Raw genomic sequence first — 18,404 nt, 5'->3', positions numbered from 1 at the left:
AATTAATCTCATCATTTTATTATTTTATTAATCCAACGGTCTTAAATCTATATAAAATTAAAAAAAGTTATATGGTGTAAATCGATGCTATCAAATTAGAATGGAAAAATAAAAGACAAAAGCTTAAAATAGGGTAAAAATATAAGCTTTTTGGCACTGTGGCCATTTAGCATTAATGATCAAAAAGTGAAAAGACCCCAATGGAGATGGATTAGTCTGCTTTGTTGGAAAATCTCTTCAATCTGTATCATCTCTTATCTTCCTTTTCTATATGGGTTAATTACATCAAACTTCTTCAAATTACAATATAAATCTTAAGTTAGTCCTCAAACCTAAAAATATTGTAATTGAATCTTTAAAATATTATTATTGTATCAATCATCATTCCTTGGTTTAATAATTTGGGGGATCTCTTGTGAAATTAACCTTTTTTTTATATCTCCCAAAAGTCATTGCTTTCAAACTGTATCAGTCAGTCACTCACGAGATACCTCTGAAATCCTCTGCTTTGAATTCATATTTCTGCTGCTAATCTCAGTTCAATCCTATTACACAAATAACTCCCCCCGTGAAAAATTCACCACTCTCCCTTTCCCCCCGGAAAACTCCCATGAATCTTCTCTTCATTATCCATGAAACCATGACATGATGAATGATGAAACCCCGCAATAACTTCCTCTACTTGTTGATCGTTTACATGCATCTCATTTCCCTCCCATGAAATTTCCCTTTTTCCAATGCTAACTTCATGTTTCCATGCATTTTGCCTTCGGAAATCGAAGAGCAAACACTTGCAAATCCCTTCGTCGTCGAGGCCGCAGTTGAATTCCGGTACGGTGAACATGGAGAAGAAGAGATTCGATAGCTTGGAATCATGGTCGATGATTTTGGATTCGGAGAACGTCGAGACGTGGGAAGTTTCGAAAGAGGATCAAGAAGAGTGGACCGCCGATCTTTCGCAGTTGTTCATCGGCAACAAGTTCGCCTCCGGTGCTCATAGTCGAATTTATCGAGGAATTTACAAGCAGAAAGCTGTTGCCGTGAAAATGGTGAGGATCCCTAACCAAATGGAGGAGACGAGATCGAACCTTGAGCAACAATTCAAGTCCGAAGTTGCTTTACTCTCACGTTTGTTTCATCCCAACATAGTTCAGTTCATTGCTGCTTGTAAGAAGCCGCCTGTGTACTGTATCATCACGGAATACATGTCGCAAGGGACGCTGAGGATGTACCTGAACAAGAAAGAGCCCTACTCGCTTTCGACCGAGACGATCCTGAGATTGGCTCTAGACATATCCCGAGGAATGGAGTACCTTCATTCGCAAGGCGTCATACACAGAGACCTCAAGTCGAATAATCTGCTTCTGAATGACGAAATGCGGGTTAAGGTGGCGGATTTCGGTACATCATGTCTTGAAACACAGTGCCGGGAAACTAAAGGGAACATGGGGACTTATCGATGGATGGCGCCGGAGATGATTAAAGAGAAACCGTATACTAGGAAAGTCGATGTGTATAGCTTCGGGATCGTGTTATGGGAGCTCACTACAGCGTTGCTTCCGTTCCAAGGAAAGACCCCTGTGCAGGCTGCATTTGCTGTGGCTGAAAAGGTTAGATATTTCTTGTTTCTCAAGGCAACGATCTGTTTTGGCACTGATAAACCATATCATTTGTTGAATTATCCCGACTGCTTTCGGAATACGAGAGCTTTTCACCGAGAACCTATGTTGCTCCGACTCCTTACATCAACATATATATACATTAACGAACACTTCAGTGAAACAGAATTCGAACTGCATATGATACACTAACATTTTCACTAAGCGTATAACATTTCGTTTGGCAGAACGAACGACCTCCGCTGCCGGAGAGTTGTCAGCCAATACTCGCGCACCTCATAAAGCGCTGCTGGGCAGCAAACCCCGCAAAGCGGCCGGACTTCAGCGACATCGTTTCCGCCTTGGAAAGATACGACGAATGCGTTAGAGAGGGCCTTCCGTTAACTTTCCACTCGGGACTTGTCAACCGAAATGCCATCCTTGAACGGTTAAAGGGATGCGTATCTATGAGCTCATCTATACCTGTACATGCCTAACTCTTATATAGAAAGGTAATTTCTCTTGGCCTCTCACTCTCTCTCCCCAAAGGTCAAGATTACATAATAATTTGTACATTTTTTTATGTTCTTTTAATTATCAAAGCGTTGGATAATGCTTGTGGCTCATTAGAAGTGCTTTAGGCTGTGAAGCCACTACTCTTCATATTGGGAAAAACATGTAGGATGATGTAAAGTTCGATATTTGATATTTGAGTCATATTTAACAATATTCTCTTAACATAAATTATGTTAAAATATTAACATTCAAATTTATAATTACTTTTAATTAAAAAAAATTATAATGACTTCGATTTTATTTATTCTCTTTATGAAGTAAATCTTTTTACATAAGAATTATTTTTTTACGCTTATTTTGCCTCGAAGAATAAAGCAATTAACATAGAACTTAAGATACGAGATTTAATGTGGTTTAATTGTATCTATTTACATATAAATGAAACAAATAATCTATTATAGACATAAATGTCATAAATAGTATAAATTTAATTAATTTTTTTTTTTAACTTTATACATGTAAGTCGGGTCAGACTCGACCCATTGTAAAGGTCTCATGTTGACCCTAATCCAGGAGAGGATCCACTCTTTTGGACTTTTCGGGATATTTCTCAGTGTGGTCGCACTACTATTCATAATATTTTAATTTGGTACTTTTTATTTTTATATATTTAATTTATGCACTCATATTTTATCTTGTTTCAATTTCATCCTTTATTTTTTGTTTATTTAATTTAATTTTTTATTTTGCCTCATGATTTTATTTCCTTTTAATATAGTCCCTTATGTAGCTTTTGCATTTATTGTTTGAGCCTTTTAATTTTACATATATTTCAATCCAGTCCCTCTTTTATTTAATCACGACAATTGTATTTTAGTTTATTATAATTTCACACTTTTATTTCCTGCACTATTTAATTTCAGCATTTATGTTTGGTTTTTTTCTACTTATTTATCTTCATAATTTTTATTTCTACCTTGTAATCTTCACCCATTGATTGCATGTATCTGGAGTCAAACATTAGTGATTCATCATAAAATTGCAATCATAGACATGAATCCCACGTTCCATTTGAGAATTGGATTTGTTTTATTATAAAATGGTATTAAGAGATATTGTTATTGACCATGTCTTTTCATCGCATCAATATATTAATTAAATGAGAAAATAATCTCAGTGACCAAAAATACTTTATAATATACGATTTTAATTAACTTTTTTTGGATTTGTCAAAATGACCAACTAAATCGCAATGCGATCGATAATTCGCAACGCGATCTCCGGTATCGCAAATCAGTTTCCAGATTCGCAACGCGAACATCGACTATCGCAACGCGATTTTCCAAATTCGTTGCGATAGTCCAAGTTCGCGTTGCGATTTATTCCAAATTCGTTGCGATAGTCCAAGTTCGCGTTACGATAGTCTAAGTTCGTTGGGATAGTCGAAGTTCGCGTTGCGGTTTATTCCAAATTCGTTGCAATAGTCCAAAATCGCAACGACTGGTGGTATTGTATTTGTTTCTTAAGAATTTTCTCTAAAAAAGATAGTATTCGCGCGGACGTGTCGAAGACACGTATTACCACGACCACGACCACGACCACGACCCGAGACGAGACGAGACAGACGGCGGTGGCGGCGGCGCGCGAGAGTCCCCCTTGTTCTCTATCACTCAACAAGGAAGTGGAAAGCCAAGCCTTAAATACTATTCCTAATAGTGTTTCCAATACTATGTGGGATTGAGCATTACCAACACTTGTTCCCAATACTATGTGGGATTGAGCCTTAAATAGTGATATTATTTGTGAATTATAGTTAATGACTTTAGTATTTGTATGAAAAGTATTTGTGGTTCGTTTAGTTTTCATGCAATTCTAATTTATCTTCAATTGATTGTAATTGCACGATAATAATTTTTTTAATTCTCGCGAGTTATGCAATTTTTTTTTAAATGTTTTGCTTAAAATTGTAATAATCGCGATTGATTGTAAATTGACTTTTAATTATGACATATTTAATCGTATAATACTAATGCAATTGGTTGCTGATTCAGTTGTTTTAAGGTGCATGATTGTTAATTGTTTCCTGAATAATCACATAGTATTGGAAACAAGTGTTGGTAATGCTCAATCCCACATAGTATTGGAAACACTATTGGGAATGGTATTTAAGGCTTGACTTTCCCACTTCCTTGCTGAGTGATAGAGAACAAGAGGGACTTTCTCGCGCCGTCGCCGCCGCCGTCCGTCTCGTCTCGGGTCGTGGTCGTGGTAATACGTGTCTTCGACACGTCCGCGCGAATACTATCTTATTAGAGAAAATTCTTAAGAAACAAATGCAATACCACCAGTCGTTGCGATTTTGGACTATCGCAACAAATTTGGAATAAATCGCAACGCGAACTTGGAAAATCACAACGCGAATATGTAAATCGCAATGCGATAGTCGAAGTTCGCGTTGCGAATCTGGAAACTGATTTGCGATACCGGAGATCGCGTTGCGAATTATCGATCGCATTGCGATTTAGTTGGTTATTTTGGCAAATCTAAAAAAAGTTGGTTAAAATCGTATATTATAAGACATTTTTGGTCACTGAGATTATTTTCTCTAATTAAATTAAGAATTTCATTTTAATATCAATGTATTTTTTAATTAAATGATGAAGAGATTTAATATCATTTAAATAAAACTTTAAACTCTGATATTATAGATTAAAGAAATAATATTGAAAGAAACTTAATCCATATTTAAAAATTTAATCTAATACAGTTTCAAATATAACCTTATCCATATAACTATTAAACACCAATTTTTTTTTGTTTGAAAAAAAAAAGAAAAAGCAAATTGCAAATTTCAGGCGCATGCCATTAATAATGTAAAAAGAAGTGAAAAGTTTTTTTAAGTAAATAAATGGTCTACCGACTATAGAGAATTGTTTTATTGAGTATTCCGACTATTAAAAATTATAAAATGGTCAACTGACTATAGGGTATTATTTTGTTGAATCACTCGATTATTAAAAGTTATAAAATGATCACTCGAATATTAATATTTTCCAAACTCTTCATTTTATATTAAAAATTAATGACAATTTGAGTTGAATGTTAACATGTTGACTAAGATATAATAGTCGTTTGAGATTTTGGAATCAATTTTGATCATATCACAATCAACATGTTAACTTCCATCTCAGATTGTTGTCGCTTTTTTAAAAGAGAATGACGAGTTTGGAGCATATGATTAATCTGGTGATCATTTTCTAACTTTTAATAGTCGGGGACTCAACAAAGCAATATCCTATAGTCAATGGACTATTTTGTAACTTTTAATAGTTTGGAACTCAACAAAACAACGTCCTATAGTTGAGGGATCATTTGTGTACTTTAGCCTTATTCTTTTTAACAATCAATATTTGATATATTAATTGATTAATTCATATAGAACATTACAAAAGTTAGTTATAAAAATAGTTATTTTAATCTAATTTACTTTATTCACAACATTGTAATTCAAACGGTAATTTTATTTAAGAGATTTAATATCTTTCTCACTAGTTCAACCAACTGTATGTAAAATTTATTATTTTTAATAATTATTATATTTTATTATTTATTTTAATATTCTCTATTGACATTTCACACATTTTTCTTTAACATTTTTTTCACGTAAAAAATTGGCATTGCAAGTCTGAAAAGGACTGCTACTATCTATCCTAATTATTTATAAAGTAAAAATGGGTGAAAAAATTATTATTATTTTGTTAGAGTACACAAATACTTCAACAATATAAAGCGAAGTTTTGTTAAAGTTATTCGGTTATTAAAAGTTGATTAATTTGAATCTAATATTACAAAAGTTAATTATAAAAGACCAACTCTCTCAATCTAATTTGATTAATCTATGATAAGTGCAAGATAATACATGGTCAAAGATAACTCTTAATAATTTAACATTGAACGTTACATTCTTGGCATTCATGATGCTCGAACTCGATAACTCAAAAAATAACAACAATTCATTTACTAACGAAGTCATTTGGTTCGTACATTTAATTATTTATTTTAATATTCTTTATAAGACATTTCGCACATTTTTCTTAACACTTTTTTCACGTATAAAATTAGTATTACAAGTCAGAAAAAGACTACTACTATCTATCCTAATTATTAATGAAAATAGAGTTAAATTTAATAATATGGGATTTATTCTATAAGATTAGTTTAAATTTATTAAATTTAAACATAAAAGTATTTGAATTTAAAATTCTAAATTGGTTTTTAACCCCAAATAGTTCAAGTATGACTATACGAATCTGAGACTGAATCGAAACTAAAATTATTATTTATTGATAATTTGAATAAAATAAACAAATTCAAAATTTTAAATCATATATTAAATATTTGAATATACAAATCAAAATTTGTTATAATTTAGATGGTCAAGATTTTAATCATCTTAAAAATAAATACAATTTTTATTTTATAATCCGAAATTAAATTTAAATATTTTAATCTACACATATGTAATCTGTTATGTATGGCTCATAAAAAGTCTCGTTGTGGGGTTACGAATTATGTGGGTTGGGGGTGTGGGGGGCGCAGCCCCGCGCGTCGGTACAGGGTTGATTTTGTAATTATGTACCAGAGTTTTCTATTATAAATAGATGTAACCTAGACCTAAAAGATCATTGAATAAAAACTTCTAGCGCCGCCTAGGCACCGAGGACGTAAGCACATCGCGAAATTCGATGGTCAGGGTAACTTCGGATTATGGCAAACGAGGGTGAAGGATCTATTGGCGCAGCAAGGGATCTTGAAGGCAAATTCGAAGTCGCGAAATTCGATGGTCAGGGTAACTTCGGATTATGGCAAACGAGGGTGAAGGATCTATTGGCGCAGCAAGGGATCTTGAAGGCTTTGCGACCTACAAAGCCGGCGTCGATGGATGAGGAAGATTGGGAAGAATTGCAGCAGCGAGCGGCAGGAACCATAAGATTATGCTTGGCGGACGAGGTCATGTATCACTCATGCATCATCGTCTCCACGAAATTTGGAGGAAGTTGAAGTCAGTTTATGTCCAAATCCTTAACGACAAAACTTATCTGAAGCAGCGGCTGTATGGGCTGAAGATGCAGGACGATCACGATTTGGCGCAACACGTGAATGTCTTCAATCAAATCGTTTCTGATCTGGCTCGGCTTGATGTGAAAATTGAAGATGAAGACAGAGCGATGATTCTGTTGTGTTCGTTGCCTTCCTCTTACGAACACATGGTGACTACTCTTACATATGGGAAAGAGACTATCAACGTTGAGGAGCAAGCCTTGTTGGCTCACAACCAGCGGAAGCAGAATGCAGGGGAAAGCTCTCGATAGCTTATATGTCAAGGGTAATCGAGATCGTGGACGGAAGCCAGAGAAGGCAGGGTCCGGGAAGCGGAATTCCAGATCCAAATCCAGGGATAGAAGACGATTCACTGTTACAAGTGCAAGGAGGCGGGACATATGAAGCGAGACTGTCCGAAGTTGAAAAAGCAGACCGATGAGAAGCGTGATGGCTCATCCAAGTCTGTGAACGTGTCGAGGATGATACTTCTGATTGCAGTGAGGGTGATATGCTTTCTATTTCAACGACACAATTGACGGATGCTTGGATTCTTGATTCTGGATGTTCTTATCACATCACGCCAAATAGGGAATGGTTTTCGACATACAGGCCGGTTAATTCTGGTTCGGTTTATTTGGGTGATGATCGATGTTGCAATATTGTGGTATTGGTGATGTCAGAATTAAGATGCACGATGGCTCCGTTCGGACGTTGAGTGGTGTTCGACATATCCCAGACTTGAAGAAGAATTTGATTTCCTTGGGCACTTTGCACAAGAATGGTTTTATCCCTAAGGCTGACGAGGATAGGGAAACCATTCGGATTGTTAAAGGAGCATGACTGTGATGAAAGGCAGATGACTGCAGGGAATATCTACAGATTGTTAGGGAGTACCGTTGCAGGTGGAGTTCACTCTGTTGAGTCCTGTGATGATACGACAAAATTGTGGCATATGCCTTGCTCATCTTAGTGAACGTGGTATGGCAGAATTACAAGAGAAACTTGTTGCATGGTGTCAAAAGCTAAGCTCGATTTTGCAAGTATTGTGTTCTTGGTAAACAGACTAAAGTCCGTTTCAAGACTGCGAAGCACACAACTCAAGGGATTCTTGATTATGTGCATTCTGATGTATGGGGGCCTTCCACGACATCGTCTTGGGTGGATCTAGGTACTATGTTACTTTTATTGATGATTTTTCACGGAAAGTTTGGGTGTATTTTTTGAAACAAATCTGAAGTTTTTGAGAAGTTCAAGTTGTGGAAAGCTGAGTAGAAAACCAAACAGGACGAAAAATCAAGTGTTTGCGGTCTGACAATGGTACGGAGTACACAAGGTATGGACTGGTCATGATGTTAGTTTTGATAACTTACGGATTTTTGGTTGTCCTGCTTATGTGCATGTACCTGCTGATGAGAGATCCAAACTTGATGCAAAATCGAAGGAGTGTATTTTTCTGGGTTACAAGAAAGGTGTCAAAGGATTCAAGTTCTGGGATCCAGTTGCGAAGAAAGTTGTGATTAGTAGAGATGTCGTTTTTGATGAACAGTCTATGTTGCAGCAGAAGCAAGACACGACAGTGGTAGATTTCGAGCATTTCCAGTTGAGAAACCAGAAACTTCTCAACCGACTTCTGGTGGTTCCACTACGGATGATTTGCAGGATTATAGTCTCGCCAGAGACAGGGTGAGACGGACGAATATAAAGCCTCCGAACAGATTGGGTTTTGAAGACTTGGTATCTTTTGCACTTACTGTTAGCAGTGATGATCCAGTTACTTTTCATGATGCCGTTACTAGTCAGGAAAACGACAAGTGGATGGCAGCCATGGTTGAGGAGATGGAGTCTTTGAATCACAATCGCACATGGGAGTTAGTTCCCCTTCCTGAGGGTAAGAAGCCGATTGGTTGCAAATGGTGTATAAGAAGAAACCAGCAGTAACAGAAAAAGAGGGGGAGAAGTTCAAGGCTCGTTTGGTAGCGAAGGGTTTTTTCACAGCAGAAAGGAGTTGATTATGATGAAATCTTTTCTCCTGTGGTCAGGCACACTTCAATCCGAGCAGTACTTGCATTGGTGGCTAGTTGGGATTTGCATTTAGAGCAGATGGATGTTAAACTGCTTTTTTGCATGGTGATTTAGAGGAGCAGATCTACATGCGGCAACCTGAAGGTTTCACTCAACCTGGAAACGAACATTTAGTTTGCAGATTGAAGAAATCTTGTACGGGTTAAAACAGTCTCCGAGACAGTGGTATAAACGGTTTGACTCCTATATGATCAAGATTGGCTACAACAGATGTGAGTAGATTGTGTGTCTATGTTAAGAGCCTTGATGATGGTTCTTTATTTTTCTATTACTGTATGTTGATGATATGTTGATTGCTGCGAAGAACATGGATGATGTTATCGGTTTGAAAACTTTATTGAGTCAGGAATTTGATATGAAAGATTTAGGTGCTGCAAAGAAAATTCTTGGAATGGAAATTTGCAGGGACAGAGACTCAAGGAAACTGCGGCTATCTCAACGGGGTTATGTTGAGAAAATGCTAGAAAGGTTGCGATGAGCAGCGCGAAACCAGTTAGCACTCCATTGGCGAATCACTTTAATCTCTCATCAGAACAGTGCCCTAAGACAAATAAGGAGCTGAAATATGGCAAAGGTTCCGTATTCTAATGCTGTTGGCTGCTGATGTATGCATGGTATGTACTTGTCTGATTTAGCTCATGCTGTTAGTCAAGTTTGTAAGTACTGTCTAAACCTGGTAAGCAACATTGGGATGCAGGTCAAGTGGATCTTTCGGTACTTAAAGGGTACTGTGGACATGGAATTGTTTTGGGAGTCAGGGATAATCCTTTGGTTGTAGGATATGTGATTCAGATTATGCAGGTGACTGGATAATAGAAGATCTACGACAGGGTATGTGTTACTCTTGGTGGAGGGCCTATTTGCTGGAAGTCTACTGTTCAATCTGTCTTGGCACTATCTACAACTGAAGCTGAATACATGGCAGCGGCTGAAGCTGCAAAAGAAGCTTTATGGCTTACTGGTTTAGTGAAGGAGTTGGGTGTTCAACAAGGTGGAGTTCAGTTGCTTTGTGATAATCAAAGTGCTATTCACTTGGCTAAGAATCAGGTGTATCGTGCTAGAACTAAACATTGATGTAAGGTTCCACAAGATCAGAGAGTTGGTTGCATCTGGAGAGGTTTTGTTCAGAAGGTACATACTGAGAAATGCCGCTGATATGTTCACCAAGCCAGTTACGACAGACAAGTTCAAGCATTGCTTGGACTTGTTGAATGTTTCGAGTTGTTAAAGAAGCAAGGTAACCCAACCCACATTGAAGTTTCCAAGGGGCAGGATATTCGCCAAGGTGGAGATTTGTTATGTATGGCTCATAAAAAGTCTCGTTGTGGGGTTACGAATTATGTGGGTTGGGGGTGTGGGGGCGCAGCCCCCGCGGTACGGTACAGGGTTGATTTTGTAATTATGTACCAGAGTTTTCTATTATAAATAGAGATGTAACCTAGACCTAAAAGATCATTGAATAAAACTTCTAGCGCCGCCTAGGCACCGAGGACGTAAGCACATTGCCGAACCTCGTAAAATTCTCGTGTTCTTTCGTTTTCTTTACCCGTTTTCGTCAACATAATCTGAATCTAAATAATTGAATATCTATATTAAATAATAAAAAAAAGAGTAAAGTTTGGTCCATCTAATTAAAATTCAATTCGGGAGAAAGATTCAAACGCGGCTAGCTGAGCTGACTTAGGAAAGCTTCGAGTCTCCGTATAAAACTGGCTTTGGACTACTTGACTCGGTCCAACTAGGGCGTGTTTCTCGATTTTTCCAACTCAATTTCTTAAGCTGTTTAAAAACAATCTTTCAATGTCTGAACAGATGAATCTATACTTAGAAAAACTTTACATATTAGAGCTCATTAAACGGACTTAATAATGAGAAAATTTATTTTTATTAAAAATCTTGAATTTAAATAATTATTTTTTACAAAATTTATATACAAAATTAATATATTAAGAAAATTTTGAAGATATATTATATTATAATTATCTCATATTATTAAAAAAAATTCTTTACTTGTAAGAAATTGAGAGCATTATGTAGGACACTAAAATCCAATCTTAAATTCTTAATTGTTGCAGAGAAACATAGATGAGACAAAAGGATACGATACGACTATGGAATATAAGGAAAGATAATGGGATGGGTTTGGACTCGGGAATGGGTCACTCAGACTTGACTCAGTTTGTCCCCTCTTTTCCCTTTTTGATGGCTCAATATCTATCTAGTTCAGTTGGTAGAGTACAAGATTTTTAACCTTGAGGTCATGGGATCGAGTCTCATGGAGGGCATTTTATAATTCGGATGTCTCAAACGGAAGCTGCTCTTAACCTAGAGTTGGGGTAGCCTACTATCTTACCTCCCCCTTACCCCATTACATATGGGAATAAGGGACAACCTTTTATAGTAGAATGAAATGAAAATAAATAACCAAAATTATCTCATGATTTTTATATAGAATCACTTATGCACGTATATGTCTTTAATTAACGTAATTGCTGATTAATAAATTCTTTTAACGACGATTCACGTGTTAACTTTAAAATTACAACGAAATTAAATTTAAATACTTTAAATGATAATACAAAAATATTTAAAATGATAATGAAATTAAATTTTAAATACTTTTAATGATAATATAAAAATATTAAGTATTTACTTCAGTGGCGGATCCATTGTTTTTTCACAGTAAACATGTGTCTACCCTGAAATCTATTTTTTGATTAATTATATATATTTTATTAATAGTGTTCACCTTGAAATTTTATTCGTGTTTATATCATTAAAATTTTTTTGTATAATAAATGTTTGTGTATCTATTCTAAAAGATATTTATAAATCTATCATTGACTTATTTTGAAGAAAAAATATTTCAAACACCTAAAATAAACTAAGAAATATAATTTGAATACTTATATTTCAGTTAAGCTAAGATTTGATTAATTTAGAAGCTAAAAAGTCAGAAGTGCGTGTAACGAAGAAGAGGACAATGAAATGAGGGCAGCAGTATAGTTGTAGTAGTAAAGGACATTTATTCATCTCATTTATGTAAGGAATATTATGGCCATGGGAACAACTCAAAAGCAGGATTTAGACTGTAACTCGTGGGGGAGTCATACCTTTACTTTTATTATATTTCTTCCTTGTTCATTTGTATTTAACTTCAATTTTATGCATCATATCTTATTATAATAATATGTATTCAATTTATTAATAAATTAATTCAGATTGAATATTATAAAAGTTTAATATGATGTGAGATTCCCAACTTAAATTTATTTTATACACAAATCAATATTCAGTCATACAATTTTACTTAAATAAAGAATCTAATGCATCATCCAATTATACTAATTGATTGTTAATTGAATTTGCATAAAGTAATACTCATTAAACTTCATATACTTCGGATTAAATTCTTTGATTTACTTCAAAGAAAAAAAACATGATGATTTTAAGATTAAAAATTACCCATTTTCTTACATTGTAAGATGGCGTAATATACATAAGAAGAAGAGAATTTGATTAGGTAAAAGTAAAAGTAATTTCATTTACTTTTCTCTTGGAGAGTGGAAAAGACTTGAAACTTCACCTCTTTTCCCTCGATCCTCGTCTAAATTCATTGACCCCAAACATTCCAAATCCTCCCGCCGATGAAGTTCACCAGCCTCCTCACCGACCCTTCGCCACCGTCGCCGCCTCCTTCTCCGCCGCTCGGTTCAGTCGTTTTCAACTCACCGGAATTTTCCTCCGGTTTCTTCATACCACAGGAACTGTTATCACCAGAACCACCTCTCTTCCTTTCCTTCTTGTTCTTTGTCTTCTTGATTCGGGCAACCTCATCTTCAAAAGCATCGATGATATCGTGTATCAGCTGCCGGTTCGGAGACGAGTCCCACCTGACCCAGTAACCCGTATAGCACCTGAAACAATCGCAGGTGAAAAGAGGCGGATGGTCGCCTCCGCTTCCGCTGCTGAAGCTTCTTTTAGCTTGTGTTTTTGGGGTGTTGTTCTTACGGTGGCTTGAAAAGTCGCCGAAATCGTTGTTGGAGCAAGAGATGAGGTAGGCCAAGACTTGTTTGTCCTCTGGGGAAAGTGCAGCAACGAGGGTTAAGATGGTGGCCGGAAGGAAAGATAGATGATCGGCGGTGACTGATGGAGACGATGATGGATGAACGGTGGTGCCTCGACGGTAGAGTTTCTTCATAGTTTCCGATTTTGATGATCGGCCGGAGAATCTTATAGAGACATAGAGAGAAGGTTTGTTATCCAACAGAATAGAATTTTTTAGACTTAGAAGAGTCGATGAGGTATTTAAAGTATTATTATAGTTCTTTCTTATTAATTTTAGGTCAAACTCTAGTTTTAGTCCCTTTACTATATTAAAATACATAATTCGAGTTCGAGATTTGATGTCAAGGATTTAAGTAACACAAGTCATTTCTAAATTACACCAATGACTTAACGAGTTTGATTCTTCTATTTAAATTTTGGTATGAATTTTATATTTATAATTGTTTTTGATTATGTCGCTATTTGATAGTATTATTAATCAACTTTGGTTATGCATGAATCAAATGATATTGGTGGTTAAGAAATAATTGTCATCTTTAAAGATTTCAAGTTCGAGCATGACATTTGTATAAAGATGTTTGAGCATTTATTGTCAAATGATTGAGAGTATTTTGAATAAATACTATTTTATAATTACCTAGAATAAAAAAATATACACATTTTAAAAAAATAAATATATCAAATGTTCAGCTGATATTTTAATTTATTGTATATTGAACATGATTCAATATATTTTCATATAAAATTATATGATTAAATAAAGATGAAAAATCTAGGCCTTTTTATAATATTAAAAGTTGACATTATTAGCTATTTGGATACACTAACAGCATTACAAAAAATAATAAAATATATCAATAACCTCTAAACTATGATTTTGTTTTGATTGTTAAACATTTAGTAATTATAACCTCATCATTAAATTTATGAAAAAGTTATATTTTGGTTACACTGATATTATTTGTTATTAAAAGAATGATGTTGCATGTTAACTTAATAATTAATTTTTGATTTGACCCATCAATTATAATATTTTTGATATTTTCTAATATTTTTAAATATTAATTTTAAAAAATCTTAAATCTCAATATTTTTAAAATATATGAAAATAAAAAACAATTTCAATTGCGTATTTGTTTATGGAAGATAAGTTGTGTATGTAATCTGTCCCGCATTGTTTGGTTTTGTGACAGATTTTTGTGTATTGATTGTTTTTAGGGTAAAGTATACTAATGGTCACTGAATTTTTCTAAAGCTTTCATTTAGCTCCCCTAACTTTTAAAATTTGTAATACAATCCCCAACATTTATTCCGCTTGCAATATGGTCCCCATTATGTTGGGGACCATATTGCAAGCAGAATAAATGTTGGGGGATTGTATTACAAATTTTAAAAGTTAGAGGACCTAAATGAAAGGTTTAGAAAAATTCAGTGACCATTACTCTACTTTACCCTTAACTTAACCATAAGATATTAGTCTTTCACCTCATTAAAGGAATTTCCTAATAGGAAAATGATAACCTCACTCGCTATTTCAAGGTATGCACCGACCAAAATTAAGTAAAAATAATTAGTTTATTTTTTTTGATAAAAAAGTATTTTTTTTATTTATTAATTAATCTATGGGGGTATATTGGAGAATTACATTTATATCATGCTTCACACATATGATCTTAACATTTTTTATTGAAAAAAGTTGTATTAATCTCTATCAACATTTTTCTAACAAAATAAATAAATAAATAAATAATAAGCTTTTACCAAGAATGAGATTTAAAAATAAAGTATTCTTTTAATTAGTTAATCAAATAAATCAAGTGCAGCTATTATTATTAAGAATTAAAATATGAAATATTATATTTATACACCTCAAGAGAAATAAATGATATTTTAATTTCTCCACGAAATAACCGATAAGGCTATAGGATAGCTAATTAAACCTAAAACCAAAGCAGATTGGTCAAATACAAATATCCCAAGCTTTAGTTATTTCTTTGACATTTCATATTGGAAGAATTTTGGTGACGATAGTTTTAGATATACAAAATAAATAGGATGAATTACTTGGTGATTACTATTTTTTAAAACTTATAAATTAAAATTAGTGGGGATCCCGAAATATTTTGTAGGGTGAGTACATGTATGTTAATAACATAACATTTTTAAATAAGGTAGACACAAACAGAATTTCATGATAAACACTATATTATGTAAAGTTATTCTACGTTGTTGGTAATTGTGAATCTTTTTAAGTTAATATTGTAAAGAGATGTTGATGATTTTATCAAAGTCATAAATATCTATTAACGACTTTGATGGTCCTTGTTAGCCTGAATGAAACTTGGTTATTATAACATTGACATATATAAAAATTATCTTTTAGGGTGATCACATATAGCATAAATTTTTTTATACGAGGCGGATACAAATAAAATTTTAGAATGAACACAATCAATCAAATGAGTAATTAATCGAGAAAATTCAAATATCAAGATGGACACGTGTATGTTCTAAAAACAAGTTAAATATGCCTTGATTACAACTATCAACTCATTCTTCCTCTAAAGATGTAAGCTGAGTCCAAAATGACAATTTTTTTAAAAAAAATATATATTTTCTTATCTTTGTTGCCCGTCGACGGATTTTATTAATTTTGAAGTATATTGCTCTATTCTGCGTGGGGTACACGTTCACCATCGGGATTCAAAAGGTTGTGCTCTAAGTATAAGGAACCCGAGAACTCAAATGATATAAGTTTCTCTCCCTCTCTTCTTTTTCGATTTCGATTTCCTCTTTTCTTTTCTTCTTTTAATTCTTTGTGAATATGCTCTCTTTCGTTGCAGATTTGGTTGTAGTGAAGTGATGATGGACGATGGAGCTCGTGGTGGCTATTAAGGTTGACTTGATTATTAGTTTTTGGATATCCAAACTGATTAATTACATGTGTATAATTAATTATTCTAATCTTAATATAAAATAATTTAATCTTATTATTTAGTTAAAAGTTAAAAACAGGAAACAATTTTTCGAGTATCCGTCTTACTTGAAATTATGGCATGGGTTCGATAAGTGTACTTATAGTATTTTAAAATAATTTTTAAATTTCAGATGAAATTCAATATCTTCGAATAGAATAAAAAGAGAAAAATTAACAAATGTTATATCATCAGACAAGAAATAAAAAGATTGTTTTCATATTAGCATTAAAATAGTACATAATTAATTTAATAAAAAATTAAAATTTTTGATTGTAGAATTAAAAACTAATGATATAACCCTTTTAAGGGTAAAGTATAGTAATGGTCATTGAACTTTTCTAAAGCTTTCATTTAGGTCCCCAACTTTTTAAACTTGTAATACCATCCCCAAATATTTAGTCTATTTGGAATATGATCCCCCAACATTTAGTCTGTTTACAATATGGTCCCCGACGTAACTGTTGGGGGACCATAATGCAAACAGACTAAAAGTTGGGGGACTGTATTGCAAGTTTTAAAAGTTGGGGGACAGAAATGAAAGCATTGGAAAAGTTCAGTGACCATTAGTATTCTTTACCCTTGTTTTTGTTAAGTCTTATTGTTAAGAACTTTGCAACTGCCATACATTTTTTAAAAGTTATATAAAATTATAATTTCAAAAAATAATTTTATAATTCTAAAAATGAATTATAATTATTTAAAATTAAAATTTCTTATATTTTTTAAAAATCATTCTTAAAAATATTAGAAAATATTAAAATAACTTTTTAATTATAATCAAGGGGTCAAATAAAATATTAACCAATGAGTTAATGTGCCATATGATCCACTTAACGGTACGTAAAGGTGGAGTGATCAAATTGTAAATTTTCAACAAATCTAATGACCATTCTATAACTTTTAAAGTTTAATGATCAGAATGACACAAAAATCATAGTTTAGGGGTTGGCTGGTGTCTAGGGGTGTGTATTCGAGTGCGATGCGGGTATTAATTTGAGTGAAAGGGTGTACAGTAATCAAGAGTTCTGACAGTTTCCATCGTATGGTTCTGTTATGATTCGTCGTCGTTTAGGGTTGCAGTTGGGTAGTCGCTTTACCGGTGTTATGGAACCTACTCTTTCGACCTGTCCCTGTTTGTCCCACTGTACTGTCCCTCTTTACACGTAAAAATATTACATAATAATCAAATAAGGTTGGTGGAAATGGCAGTGGCATGTTTAAGGAGCAAATCCTTTAATTCCATCAATTTAATTTTTCTAACTTGACTTAATCAACCTTTTTATATAATAATCAAACCAACTAACTTTTATAATTATTAATTAACTTAATCATAAGATTTCAGAAGCCCCGATTCGAACAACTGCGCTTACATAGCGTGTATGATGTTAATGATTAAAAAATATTATGTACAAATATTATCTTATAATCACTTAAATCTATGTAAAAAAAAGTACTGGTTTCCGGAGTGATTTAAGCAGAAAATCTGAGAATCTTTTAGTACAAATCCTTCTACAAAGCTTGAGAGATACCCTAAGCTAAGATCTGAAAGTTCAAAGTTTCTGATTTAGACAGGGTACATCTTAATGAATAATAAGGAAAATACTCATCACAATTAAATTAATTCGCCATATGATTCAAGAATATCCTTGGGGGCCACGGTACAAGATTTATAAATAAATGAATAATCTCAGCAGATGCCATATGAAAGCAACATGATATCTGGAAAAAATGTTTGAGATATATGTATATGCAAGCGTTCTATCTGAATAAAGTATCGATTAATTATCTAGTGTTAACTACATTGAAAGATCATGATGCAGATGCAGTTATACATTGAAAGTGTATGCACAACCAGGGACGGAACTAAGATCAAACCATGGGAGGGACTAAATTGCCTAACTTTAAAAAAAACAAGGATCTATTTAAGTATTTAAACCCAAAAGTTAGGAGGCAAAGATTAATTTAACTAATATTTAAACTTTTCGGGACCTAAATTGTCAATGGACCAAAAAATAAAGTCCATCTAGTTCTGTCCCTGTGCAGTGCACAACTTAAAAGT

At 33.8% G+C, this 18,404-nt stretch overlaps 2 protein-coding genes across 2 annotated transcripts in view; one reads left to right on the top strand and one right to left on the bottom strand.

Annotated features, from left to right (window-relative positions):
• The first annotated feature begins 470 nt into the window (after positions 1-470).
• LOC120147214 (serine/threonine/tyrosine-protein kinase HT1-like) overlaps positions 471-18,404 on the top strand; it is a 29,810-nt gene continuing 11,876 nt past the window's right edge. The window contains exons 1-2 of the mRNA XM_039160648.1: positions 471-1,610; positions 1,847-2,110. Coding sequence (XP_039016579.1) covers positions 738-1,610; positions 1,847-2,095 — 1,122 coding nt within the window. The 5' untranslated portion in view covers positions 471-737 and the 3' untranslated portion in view covers positions 2,096-2,110. The remainder of the gene's footprint in view (positions 1,611-1,846; positions 2,111-18,404) is intronic.
• LOC120147215 lies at positions 12,730-13,571 on the bottom strand. The gene has a single exon (XM_039160649.1). It carries the CDS (start codon positions 13,498-13,500, stop codon positions 12,913-12,915), a length of 588 nt encoding a protein of 195 aa, XP_039016580.1. The 5' UTR covers positions 13,501-13,571; the 3' UTR covers positions 12,730-12,912.

This window comes from Hibiscus syriacus, unplaced genomic scaffold, assembly GCF_006381635.1.
Source record: "Hibiscus syriacus cultivar Baekdansim isolate YM2019G1 unplaced genomic scaffold, ASM638163v2 tig00110933_pilon, whole genome shotgun sequence".
Lineage (NCBI taxonomy): Eukaryota > Viridiplantae > Streptophyta > Magnoliopsida > Malvales > Malvaceae > Hibiscus > Hibiscus syriacus.
Note: the sequence above shows the minus strand (reverse complement) of the source record. Positions and strands in the feature narration are given on the sequence as shown.

Excerpts from the sequence above, each read along its gene's own strand:
- LOC120147215 (XM_039160649.1), bottom strand. The coding sequence starts at position 13,500 with ATGAAGAAACTCTACCGTCGAGGCACCACCGTTCATCCATCATCGTCT.